At 38.9% G+C, this 14,074-nt stretch overlaps 1 protein-coding gene across 1 annotated transcript in view; it reads left to right on the plus strand.

Annotated features, from left to right (window-relative positions):
- Nucleotides 1-14,074, plus strand: part of SHANK1 (SH3 and multiple ankyrin repeat domains 1) — a gene marked incomplete at its 5' end in the record, with an annotated part of 68,072 nt that overhangs the window by 22,184 nt on the left and 31,814 nt on the right. The window contains 4 exons of the mRNA XM_081344715.1: nucleotides 1,139-1,424; nucleotides 3,797-3,963; nucleotides 6,928-7,041; nucleotides 11,624-11,699. Of these exons, the coding sequence (XP_081200841.1) occupies nucleotides 1,139-1,424; nucleotides 3,797-3,963; nucleotides 6,928-7,041; nucleotides 11,624-11,699 (643 nt within the window). The remainder of the gene's footprint in view (nucleotides 1-1,138; nucleotides 1,425-3,796; nucleotides 3,964-6,927; nucleotides 7,042-11,623; nucleotides 11,700-14,074) is intronic.

The raw sequence follows: 14,074 nt of genomic DNA on the forward strand, positions 1-14,074 counted from the left end.
AATGCATATGGCAATACAGTATTTGGATTATTTTTATGGTGTAAAATAGGTTAGAAGTCATATAAACACACATAAATAAACACAATTAAAAACCCTTATGAGTATAATAAAATATGGATTGTACTGTTCCTCTTTTTTGCTGCCTCATCTCTAGGGAGACAAGAATAATAAGAAATGTGATGGCAGCAGCTAGGAATTTCACTTATTATTTTGAGGTTTTGTATTGCTGGGATTTTAGTATGCGACTTAGCTCTTCTTGCTGACAGGAATTTGACATCTTTTGGACTCTGTGACAGAGAGTGTGCTTTTCATTTCAGAAAGTGCATTGTTTCAGTGCAAAGCTCTTTGTTCCTAGTTGCTGCACTGTTGTTCCTGACCGGTTTTTCCTCAAGCAAATAATTACCTTGCCTTCACCAAACTGTCTTCCAGGTTTTTTCCCCCTAGTCCTTGTAAAACCAAAGTTCAGCAACCTGGTGACCAAAACTTTCAACATGCAACACCAGAGCCAATTACCATTAATCCTGCTTCGGGCCCGTTTAAGAGGATTCTGCACTCTGTTCAGACCTATGTACCATTTAGCAGATTCATCACCTCCAGTCAACTTCTTCTGCTGGAATATAACCAGCTTTGTGTCCTCCTCCTGCAACTGGCACTACTATGCAGCCGGTACACCATTCATAGCTATAACCTTGCAAGCTAATTAGAGTAGGGACCTGCTAAGGGAAAAGAGAGTCTGCAAAGGACATTTTGGCAAAAACCTGTTCAACCTCTTTGCCCTTGGGTTGTCTTCCTTTCACATTCCCCACTTTCAGAGCTTTCATATCAGGAGCTACTCCCATAATGTTGTATTCACTCTTCTCTAATTCCTTCTCTTCTCTCTCAGCAAAGCCAAGAGCCAGAAGGATCTCAGGATCCACATTGAACAAATGGGTATCTTCATGAGTGGGTTAGGCAAGGGTCAGGGTAGACAGTTTAGCCTCACCTATGAAAACAAAAATCTTTTCAAGCCCCTGCTTTGGCTCCTCAGATTCAAAGGAGAATTTTCTGCTTATTTTAAAGTGCAGCATCATCATTAGTCATCATCAGCTCTCCCTGTTTTTCCTTTTTAGCTTTTTACTAACATCATCATTCCTTTTAGTCCCTTTCCAGGAGACACCACAATATGCCAGCCGGCGCCGGGATGGCCATCAGAATCTTACAGTGCCACATACTTTGCTGCGTGCCAACAGTGATACTAGCATGAATCTCCCAGACTGGATGCTTTATGCCCAGCCATCTATCCCACCTGCCACGGTAGCAGTCCAGGGCCAGAAGATCACCACAGGAACATTGCGCAGCTCCAGTAGTCCCCGTGGTGCTCGCAGCCGCTCACCATCACGGGGACGCCATACAGATGAGGCCAAAAAACAGCGTGGTCGACCCAGGTAAGACTGGAGGTCCATATTGGAAAATTTAGAACTGGTTTGGATAAATAGATGTGATCTGATCGGTTTGGTAGAAGAAAGGAAGGATTTAACACCCACTCACCATGGGCTTAAGATCTTAAGTGATGCATGTATACAAGAGAAAACAATTAGGGGTGGGAAATCCATGGAGCACAAGCCATTGTTTCTCAGCCTCATTATTTTATTGCACCCCCAACCAAAAAAAAGTCCTCAAAAATCATACCACATGTTCAGATTTAGAACGTACCTGGTTTTCCCTCCTTGCCCTATTCTCAAATACCAATGATAAGCTTCCAATACCCATTGTGCTGAATGAGGGACCCAAACAATAAAAAGAAAGTTAAATTCCAACCGAAATTCTTTCAACTTCATTGCCTTAAAAGCTCACTCTCCCCCCCAAAAATCTAAAACATAACAAAATATAAATCTTAAACTTTTAAATAGGATAGCTTTTAAAAAGTATGTTCTCTTTCTGTAAAATATTTGTCTGCCCCCACTTCATGTAATTATTTACGGTATTTCAAAATAGGTTAAGCTGTTTAATTTCTTCCTGCTTATTTTGTTAAGGAAGGCCCGATGATTTTCCTGAAGCCTTTCCCCAGCGGTAATATCTGCTCTTAGGTTTTTGTTTTTGTTTTTGGCAGGGAACTAGATTTTAAGACCAAAATATTCCACCTGAACACCCTAAGAGGTCTAAATTGTTAATTCTGATGTAGTAAATGGAAGAAATTATTAAGTAAAAGGGAACCTGTATGTTCAACTTAAAAGTTGTTTAATTGAATTAAAATGAAATGAAATTAGAATTATTTTTAGTTCTGGGTCCAGCTGCTTTTTTTTAGGCTCTCTTCATCTAGTTTTTAGAGTGGTGGCTCAGCACATGACTTAAAGACGGTCTGAAGACAGTTAGGCCCACAAGATCATAATCTAAAGATTCTCTAAGGTGAACTGTGATTTGCTGTTTTGGAAAAGTTGTGATGTAAAAAAAAATCATCAGAGGTTGTGTGGCAAGAGAATAAAGAATTCTCATGGAGCCAAGATTCTGGATTCTTAACAGAGAGAGAGCATCTTGAGCTAAAATTTATTTATATTTGTTATTTATTTATTTGATTATTTCAGTTGCCTTTGCTAAGAGTACCTGGGGATTTACGATCATACATCAGCTATTAAAATTTCACAGTAAAAGTAATAATATAGGAGGACTGAAGGAGATGGGTGAATGGATTTATCACACATTATTGGGAATCACACATTATTTTATCTGGATTGGGAAGATAAAACGATGTTGGAGATTGAATTTATTATATTTAATCAGACAACAATTGATAAGAGATGGAATTAAAAACAAACATGGCTATTTGATCGAGAATGAATTAATGTTAACTTTTGGGATGATTTGGGATGATAAGATGCCATGGAAAATTTCCCATGAGCTGATTACAACAATAGTTTGTTAAAAGAGGATTCTAAAACTTTTAACTTCGTCTTTCTTATCATTTTTAATGTCTTGTTTGCTGTGTATTTTGTTTGTTTTTATTTATATTTTGGAGTTTTATATTTTAACTTTTTTAATAAAATAAAAAATTACAAAAAAGAAAAAGAAATTCCAGGTTACATAACGGTCAAGGACTACCTGTAAATAGCTCACCAGATGTTGCTGAACTATATTTCTAACATCTTTCACCACTGCCTAAATTGACTAAGTCTACTGGGAGTTGTAGTGCAGCAACATTTAAAGAAACCTAGGTGGCAGAACTCACCCTGGTGGCACAATGATTAGAATACAGTATTTCAGGCAAACTCTGCCCACCACCTGGAATTCGATCCTGGCGAAGCTCAAGGTGACTCAGCATTCCATCCTTCCAGGTCAGTAAATTGAGGACCCAGATTGTTGGGGGAAATATGCTGACGTTGTAAATTGCCCAGAGAGTGCTGTAAAGCACTGTGGGCAGTATATAAGTCTAAGAATTATTGCTATTGATATTCTTCATCAGGAGGAAAATGCACAGGGATCTGCAACGGCGGAACGTCATCATCGTCACATACATATGCAAAGGATTCATTGTGCTGCTGCAAACACTACCGTGCATTTTTAACTTCCCAGCAGATGTCGTGGAAAGAGACTATAATCCCATTTCTGATACTCAGCATGCACTTATTTCAAACTAAGGCAAAGATGAAAATTGCATCTTTTTAATCTAACTTATAGTTTACCTGTAAGAGAACTACTAGAAAAATAATAGAATAAGTCAAAAAATATAGTTTCTCATGTAAAAGTGAAGAGGAGCCCAAAGTAATTCATTGTATTGTACTTGCTTTTATCTTGGCCTCTTTTTCCCTCCGTCTCCTGGCAGTTCCAGTGGCTACCAGAAAGAATCTGCTGGAAGCAGTACACTGAGTAGTCGAGGTGTGAAGCGGAAACTTTATTCGGCTGTGCCTGGCCGCACATTCATGGCTGTGAAACCCTACCAGGCCCAGGGTGAGGGTGAGCTCTCCATCAGCAAGGGCGAGAAGATCAAGGGTATGTTGATCTTTGTGCACGCCCTTGGATTGTCCAGGGATTCTTCATGAGTCTACAGTATTGTTCAGCTTCTTTGGGAGAAATCATTCGGCTTAGCACAGAGGTTCTCAAACTCTGTTGTAGTGAGCCTCCTTGAACTAAAGGAGTAAGAAACTTGGTCCTCTCCAAAAAAGACCCTTTTTTAAAAAATTAGGAGACCTGATTCCTGAGAATCACCTGGTGGAAGATGTCTGGGCAAGATTCCTGTGTCCAGGACACTTTGACTTGACCTCTCAAAATCTCCTTCACTTTCTTTAAAGTGCGGAGAAGGGCAGCAGGAAAGAATCTTTAATCCATCCCTTTCAGTTCTTTTGAATCCTTCAAGCCTTATTGATTTTCACCATCTAGAGATGTTCTACTAAGGGAAGTAGGTCAGGTGAAGACTTAATGGAGAGAAAAGTGGGGAAAATTAGGACATTAAAAAAACAGAAGTTGCTCCACGTGTTTTTTGATAAACATGCATACAATTCATCCCACCCAAGTAAGGAAAACCATACTTAATTCTTAACAGAACATGGAAACAAAGAGTGATACACACACACACACACACACACACACACACACACATAAATGGAGGTGGGATTGAGGGTAGGATGGACTTTAGATCTCTCTAAATTGGGGGGGGGGCTGCTTCCTACTTCATGCTTTGAGAACCTTGTGTTCGGCTCAGCTTAAAAGCCGGGCTATTTGTGAGGCTTGGCTTGTGTTTGTGTACATGGTTTCTTGTTCGTGTCTACAATGTCTTGGTGTATATCAGCCAGCTACATGTGAGTGGTTCATGGCCTTTTCCTTTGTGTGTATCTGTGCCTAGAGAATAGTAGCAGGATTAGAATTTTGTAAAATGAGCAAGTGTTTGATATCAAAAAGATAATCTACATTATTCTAATGAAAGATGGGAAGTTTTGTTATTCAAATTCATATTATTTGTCCTCTTAACCCAGAACTTTCTAACCTAATTGGAAGTAGATCTCTAGGGTCTTTAGGCCAGAGGGTTTTTTGCATAATCTTGATCACTTAGATGGAGATAAAGAGATTGAATTTTGAGGTTTTGGCTGGTAAAATAATGGCATGGTTCTTTCTATCCTTTAATGTTGGAGGTAAAAAAAAAACCTAAAAGCGGCCTTTTCACTCTCAGAGACTGTGATGTTCAATGAAAGAGATGCTTAAATAATGCCTAATGGACCCCAGTTCTGACTTAACTGATTCTTTGAAAGTATGTAGCACTCTGAGAGAAATGCAAGTCATAGCTTCAGTTTATATCTTTTTTTAAAAAAAACCAACCCTCTATATTGCTTACAGTATTTGTTGCATTTCTCATGCATGGTGCTATCCCCACCCCACCCCTGAAAAACCATGTTCCATTTTTATTTGTGTTCAGGTTGAATATCTACACTCAGAATTCTTTCATTTTAAGATTGTGTCTCTTGCAGTAAGGTTCACTAAATCTGAGGTTAAAATTTAAAAATACAGTAGATCTTATAAGCCAGAAATCTACTGCTACTCTAAATCAGGAATGGAAGATACTTTTTTTCCCTGTGAACGATTACATTGCTTCAGATATAAAAGCTGACATGACAATAACAGTCATGGTCAAATTGCAGAATGGATATTACAGGAACCAAATTTATTTATCTTTCTCAGTCCCTTTCAGTTTCCTGCTCTCTGCTTAGTGAGCTGCCAGATTGCCTTTACAAATATCCAAATTGATCTCTTGTTTAGTTAAGAGCTGCTTGGTGCTCTTGGCTCTTCCCTAAATTGATGGTTATGCACAGTGCTTTTTTTGTAAAAGAAAAAGGTGCCGGAACTCACACATGTCATACAACCCGCCTTGCCTACAAGGTTCCATCCCAAAAAGGTGCTGGAACTCCGTTCTGAGCATTCTATGAGAAAAAAAGCCCTGGGTATGCAGATAATTTATGAAATTACTGGAGCGGCGGGATACTACACATCCTAAGATAAGAGGCCTGATTTCGGGTTTTCATGTAGAGTAGAAGAGAGTGGTGATCAGATGCAGAAGACCAAAGGCCTCCTGCAGCTTTAATATACAGAAAGAGGAATCTCAACAGGTATAGTTGGTGGGACTTTCATGCCATGAGATATTCCTTTCTTTTGTTATCCAATTTATTTACAGTTGAGGGAAATATAAGCAAAGATTTAGAAGCAGCACAACTATGGCACTGGCCATATATGGGTGAGTTTAATACCAGGAGACTTCCATTGCAGTTAACCTTTCCTCCTCCTTCCCTCCCATGAGTGCGAACTATTGCAAATCCCCTATGCTATTTTGTAGAACAAAATTAAAAATATATGGGGAAGATGATGGATGTCTACAGTATCTGAAAAAGCAAATAGGAAAAAGAGTCAATTTCATTTAATGCGCTCTTGTTTCAATGCACTGGAACTCAGGTGGCAGAATAAGAGCAGCAATGCTATCCTCTTCCCACCCCTCAGCCATATCTGCTGAATTCATCAGGCGTTTCCTTTCCTTAGAGAACAGAGCTAATGGGTTCTTGGCCCACTGAAGGTTTGGTTTTCTAAGGTATGGTGGGGGACTGTATTCTTATATCAACAGGTAGGTAAGATACAACGGATAGTCAAATTGTTGTTCAACAGAAAGTGCTGGAATCTGGGAATCTCTGGGAAATTTCCAGGCAAGATTTTAGTGTAGGCTTCAAAAATAATCCTTGCTTAAAAAAATAAAAATTCAGCAAATTAAACTCAGTTGGTTATTCTGCAGATGACAATCTTCTAGGGAAATCTAGACCAAAAGACTGTGGATCACCTAAGGATGATAGATGTTGCTAGGTGTAGATTTGGGCTTGGCTCTTGCACCAAACCGGCTATAGGGAAATGACAAACCGCTGGCCTACCCTCATACAATCCCTAGTTTCTTTATGCCCCTAACCATGCCTATCTCCTTTGCAGTGCTGAGTGTTGGGGAAGGCGGCTTCTGGGAGGGACAGGTAAAGGGTCGTGTAGGCTGGTTCCCCTCAGACTGCGTGGAGGAAGTGCCCAACAAGTTCCAGGAAGGGAAGCAAGGTAGGTATTCCAGATCATGCCTTTATTTATTTGTTACAAGTGCTTTCATGCCGCTTCAATCATCTGACTCTTAAGTTAGATTTAGAAGATAGAAATCTGTTGCAGTACCGTCCACATAATCAAAATTTATCAATATGTCAGAAATACAAGCAATTACAGTATTAACAGTCATAATGCAACATGTACTATGCAACATCAGACAACAAATATTCATCCCAAACTCAGATACCTCTATACTCTCACCTTACTCCCTGTTGAAAAAAACCTTCCCGAATATTAAAAGAGGAGGTTTAGTTCTCATGTCTGATGGGAGGATGCTTTATAGGAAGGAACCTTCCACAGGGAATGCCTGCCTCTGAATCCCCTACACCCTGCAAGCAATGAGGACTCGCCACGATCTTCTTGCGCAGCCAGTGTTTTGAATGGGCAGATTCTGCTTGGAGTATGTGGCCTCAGCAAAGTCAAACTAGGTAGGACTTTAAAAGTGATCACCAGCACCCTGAACTGTTCCCTTGTTTGTGTACACACACACACACACACACACACACAGCCATGACAACTCACTTTCTGCTGTTTCTGAATACTTTATTCAATGAAAATATGTATCCCTTTTCATGAAATGGGGTAAAATTTTGTCTCATTACTAATCAGAAAACATTATGATGCTAAATAGTTTCATATCATTTCAAGGGCAATTTCCACGACATTTTTATTAGACATAATAACAAGTTCAGTTTTTTCAAGAGTGAACCTTAGTGTAGCCAGAACAATACACCACTCAATGGACCAAGAATAGGTAACAACAGGATAGGGGAAAATAGTTTGCAAGCATATAAGAAGTCTTTAAGAAAGAAAAATCTAAGAAGAAAAAATTAAGCAAGTCTGGTGAGCACTGACTATTGATTTTATTTAATTTTTTTAAAAGCTGTGCTTGGTGGGGAAAGGTAATAAAATGGAGTAACATAGAAAAGGACATAAATAGCTTACTGGAACTTTCACTATTTATTTGAGCAAAAGACCAGTTTGCCACTACTGCTCCATTTCTTACCTATGACATGGACACACACTTCCATCACTTTGAGAAAGTAGATTAACAAAATTCTTAGAAATTTCTTGGATTAGATTTAGCACTAACGGAGAAGGAAACCTTGTCTTTCTTTGCCCTCCACCCTCCCCTTCTTCTTTTCTTTTCTTTCTTTCTTTCTTTCTTTCTTTCTTTCTTTCTTTCTTTCTTTCTTTCTTTCTTTCTTTCTTTCTTTCTTTCTTTCTTCTTTCTTTCTTTCTTTCTTTCTTTCTTTCTTTCTTTTTTGCACTCATAGCGACTCTGGAGCTATTTTACCACCCCTGTAAGCATTTTCGTGGATGGTTTCAAATTGTGTTTCACAGAACTCCAGGATTCCATGAGAATTTGAGGATTACCGCATTTTTTTTTAAAAAAAAAGGTTTATTCAATTATATTATTTTTTTTTTTTGTTCTTGATCAGACATTCTGGGCACTGTTTTCAGTACTTTCCAAGTCCAGGAGAAGTTTGAAAACACCTGACATAGTTTATTTCCATGGCAATGCTGGGGGGAAATGGGCAGCTATGATATAAAATAGGTTTATATCTCTCCAAATAAAGCACATCAAAATGGAGCTGCCTTTCACGGAGGTATTATGTGAGAAAAATGTTCCAGAATATTCCCATTAATGTCTATGGAGATTCTCAGTTATCCAGGTCATGGTTGCCTCATGAAAAAATGCACCTTTGGGAATACTCCCATTACTTTATTGTAATCACAAAAAAAGAGAGGGGAGGGAGAAATGGCAAAGCAGCCTTCATTGTAAGGTGCTAAATTAGTATTTTTCAACCATAGCAACTTCAAGATGTGTGAACTTCAGCTCCCAGAATTGTCCAGGCAGCATGCTGGTGGTGTCTTTTATTTTGTTAAGTTTTTAAAAATTTCTCTCCTCCCCTCCCCCCCATCACTTTAAATTGGCATTAACTAATCCCCAATTAAAAATATTACACTGGTATTTAATGCCCTCCGAAGCCTTCAGGACTCATGACGTTATGCATCTCCCAGATATATGGAAAACAAATGGGTAGATTACAATATAGTGAAATGCATATATGCAAAATGTAGTTTTGCTCAGATCTATTTATCTTTCAACTATAGATTCTCTTTCAAAATGCTGGGTTTTATAAAATAAAAAATAAAAACAGTTGTTTGACATGAGCAGTTCCTAATAGGACCAACATCAGTTCCTTTTTTCCACAATAGCAGCTTGATGAAAAGAAAGAAGACAGGAACAAAAATTGCTTTCAGTTGCAGTCCTTTGCAGTGATGCGTTCTTGAAGAATGCTGCCTTACTTGTTGTAATACAGAAGACATGTCAAACACAAGGCCCGGGGGCCAGATCCGGCCCGCGAAGTGGTTCCATGTGGCCCGTGAAGCCATCCTGGAAACAGTGAGGGAGCGGCCCCCACTGCCTTGGCCCTGGCCCAGAGACCCTCCTTCTGCCAGAGACCCTCAGATCTGTCCCACTCCTGCCCAGGCCCCCATAGGCACCCTTGATGCCAATGATATAGAGCTGGCCACGCCCACCCAGTAAGCCGTATGCACTCTGGCCACGCCCACCCAGTAGGCCACACCCACCCAGGCCACACCCACCCGGCCCCCTGAGGGCAACCGCAATGCTGATGCGGCCCTCAATGAAATTGAGTTTGACACCCCTGTAATGCAGCATAGTATTGTTTCTGTCAGTCATAAGCACAGGAACATTTTACAAACAAAAATAACACATGCAACCCATATGAGCTTCCAATGCATAATATTTCATACTGAAATATTTCTCAGTTTGTTGTTTCACATCTTCTCATATAAAAGTTTCCAGACAAAATGTTTTATTATGTAGTTGTTGTGCCCCAGTCATGGGATTTCATTGAAATCCAGACAATGATATTTTTAAAATTTTCGACAGCCTAGATCTGGAGAGAATACTTAAAATAATAAAATAGTATTTATCCAATATGTGATTACACTTAACACTTGAGCTGCACCAGCTGCAGTGTGTGAAGTGGCAATCTATACAAAGATTGTGCCTTAAGGCTCATTATAGAAAGAATACAGTTTTACAGCTGGAGAATTTCAGACAGATGCATGTTAAGCATTGCTAATAGTAGGAGGGGAGAGTGATTTATATGAAGAAACCTCTCTCTCGTAAATTGAGAAATTGTGACCCTTCAAATGTCATGAATCATAATTTTCAGCAGACCATCCAGACTTTATTGGTGAAGGAACCTGATGTATAGCAATATCTGGAAAGTTACAGGTTTCCCATTCCTGCCCTATTTTGAGATGTGCTTACTCGGAGAATAGTTAAAAGGTCAAGAAACTGAAGGCAAGACAAGAATTATGGACTTTAAAGTTTTGCATGATTACTTTTTATAGATTGCTGTGGCCATGTATCCTCCAGATGTGTTGGATTTCAACTCCCAGTATCCTTGGCCAATAGGAACAATAGCTATGCTAGAGTTTCTTGTCCCGCCTTAGAATGGAAAGCCACTAGATAACTTTGGCCCAATTATTCTCTCAGCCAACTGAGCTCACAGGGTTGTTGTGGGGAAAATAGTAGAAGGAAGTAAAATTAGGTATGTTCACCACCTTGAGTTATTTATAAAAATAAAATAAAAGGTGGGATTTTTTTTTAAAAAAAAAGAACCTTAAAAAAGGACCAGGGAAGGCTAACTTAAAACTAGAAGAGTGGTCTTCTGCTTATAGTTAAACATACTATATCTTGAGTAATTTAAAGTGATTTATATTTAAATGTATAGCCATTATCTCAAGATGTGCATAAATAGATCAGTGTCCCTTTTTGTCTTCCTTTTGGAGTATATCTTGCCGGTGATAGTTTATTTTCTTTGCTGGACTAAAGAAAGACACAGGGAATTTAATCTTCCATTTTCCAAGCACGGACACACTTTCTTATCATAAATAATAGCTATTAGTGAGAACTTGGACAAGAATGGACAAGATTTTGTGGTTGAAGTCCACAGTTAGTTGTTTGAGGAGTGACAACACCATAGCATGGAAGCTTTTGATGTAAAGGGTATGAACTAATATCTGAGGGTCTGGAGGGATTAAATTATATAAGTCTATTGGAAGTTATATACTGGTTTTCCTATGTTTTCTACTTTAGCAGGAAACTGAAAATTAGCAAAGCCCAAGAAAAGAACTGGCTCTAATGAGCCATCTTTGGCCTAAATTCAAGTATGCATTATCATTAATACTAATCACCCATGATGTTTTACAAAATACAGATGTATGCTGGTAACTAATACTGTATAACTATTAGGAGAAAATGCAGCAGTTTACAGGAAAGTTGGAAAGTATGCATTTGATTTCCTTTATTCCTTTTCTTTAACATGACCTTTTTCCATGGACATCTTTTTTCACTCTGCCACCATTAGCTGCCCTAAATCTGTGCTGCCACTGAGCAGCTACTGGAGGAAAAGTGTCCTGAACCCAGAGAAAATGCTGCCTTGGTTTCATATGCCCCTCTGCCCTAATCCCGTCTTCTCTCTACTTTGCTTTGCAGAGAGCCGCAGCGATAAAGCCAAACGACTCTTCAGACACTACACAGTTGGTTCCTATGACAGCTTTGATGCCCCTAGGTGAGTGAATGATCCACAAAGGTTAGACCATCTGGGAGGATATACAGAATACAAGTGTGTGGATATGCAGCTATGCAAAAGAATATAAATGTTAATTGCAACAGCTCCCCCACCTTGACATTCTCTATATAACTCTATAACTTTCAGAAAGCTGGCTGATGATTTCTAGCTGTTGCAATACCAACATCTTTTAAGAGAGCCAGTTTGAAGAGGGCTGGTATGGCATATTGAGATCATAAGGGTTTATTTCCTTATGATGCCATTGTACACATATCCAGATCTCATCAGTTCTTTTGTATTGAACTTCAGACTCCTTCTAATGTATTTTTCCCTGCTCTGATGTCTTCTAAATATGTTGGACTTCAATTCTCATTATCCAATGCATTTTTAAGGCTACCATGTGATTTTTATTCTAGTACAGGGGTGTCAAACTGGTGGCTATGCCCACCCCAGCTCCACAACGGCAAAAAATGTCACGATACATCACATGACACGATCGAGTTTGACGCCCGTGGTCTAGTGGCTCAAGAATTACTGTTTGTGTATTTAGTAATTCAGTAAATCTGAAACAACCACAGGTTGAATCAGGATATTCCATGGAGTTGATGCACTTCTATAAAATGTTCAAGGAAGTTTGCAAACCTACACCCATTTCTTGTCAGAATGCCACACTGAGCATAGCAGTAGTGTGCTTAATACATTTGTATAGGATTTCCCTTGTCAGGAGGATTTGATTTATGCTTGAAAAATGACCATATTTAAGGATTAAGAGAAAATGGTCTTATACTACTTACTTGTACTTTTGCAGAATATAGTCTGGTCACTGGCATGAGTCATCTCACATGATCTGTTCACATGAGTAGTACTGTGATGTATCTAGTTTGTTCTGATGGTATGAATTGTGTGAACATGGGAAGGGGAGGGGGCGGACAGAGAAAATATATAGTGGTGAAATGGGACTGCACAGGATAGTTCAGGTCCTTTCTAGTCTGGTGATTATATTAAATCTTTGAAAGCATCATAAATTGAATTATGAGTAACGTTTAAAAAAGAGAAATATGTATGATAACCAGTGACTGATTATCTCTTTCAGAGCCCAAGTACTAGTGGGTTAGCTATTGCTACAAAATGGCAGTCTTGTGTTAGAATCTTAAAACATTATGAGTTTAATGTTGGTATAATGTAGAACAACTCACCTTGCCATATGATATAGAGCAGGGATAGGCAACCTTGGCTCTTTTATGACTTGTGGACTTCAATTCCCAGGATTCCTGAGCCAGCCATGCTGGCTCAGGAATTCTGGGAGTTGAAGTCCACGAGTCATAAAACAGCCAAGGTTGCCTACCCCTGATATAGAGCCTATGGAAAAGTGAGGCTTTTTCTTTTGATTTCCTGAGAAGGGTTTTTTTTTCTTTCAGCTCCCTTTCCTTAAAACATTCTAAGCTATAATGAAGAATGACTAAAATAAATAACATTTCTGAACAATAATCAAGGTCCAGGTTCCCTTTCCCATTTCTCCTAAAATGGTGAAAGCAACAGAGCTCTTCACACATAGATGCTCACTTTTTCACCCTTCCCAAAACTCTGTGAAATAAGTTAGAATGCAAGTAAATGCTGTCAGTTGTTCACATGCTAAATTTTATAGCTAAGCTTACATTTACTAGCTAAGGGCTTACATTTACTAAACACTAGCTATTGCTAATAGTAGAAATCTTGTTGCTAACTGGACAAGGTTTCTCGGTAGCTTATCAAAGGAGCTAAATTAACTGGCAGCTGACGTGATAGTTAAGTGATTACTCAAAACATGGGAACCAGGGCTCAAGTTACAGTATACTGTGTGTATTCATAGTGTCACTGCAGAGTGATACAGCGTACATGTGATATATGTAAAAAAGAGCCCAGGTTTGAATTGCACATTCATAGTTACCATCTTGAGTTTTTCCTGTCTCTTCCTGCTTAAATGTGGCCCCCAGGTCCAAAATTGCTATTCAGATGTGTTTTTAATGTGATGTGAGAGTTACAGGCATTATTTCAATTAGTAAATGCATATGAAGCAATTATAAATTCAGTTCTTATCTTAACCATTCCTATTTCTTTTTTTTGGCCCATCTATTATGATCATAGCTGATAACTCAGAAAAAGTTTTAATAACTGCCATGGAAGATGATCCTATTTCCCCCTGTGTATTTCTCAGAACATGCAAAAGGTCACTTTCTCTGCTGCACAGAAGACTAGCAAAATAATATCTGCTCTGTTTTGCTTACATGTGGAGGAGGCAGCCAGTTTTTTTATCTCTGTTATTAGACTAATTACAAGAGCACCCACTACTTCCAGATTGAGTTATGTGAATCGTTGACACAGCACTTGTAATTTAG

This window comes from Vipera berus (genome assembly GCF_964194415.1).
Source record: "Vipera berus genome assembly, chromosome: Z".
Taxonomy (NCBI): Eukaryota; Metazoa; Chordata; class Lepidosauria; order Squamata; family Viperidae; genus Vipera; species Vipera berus.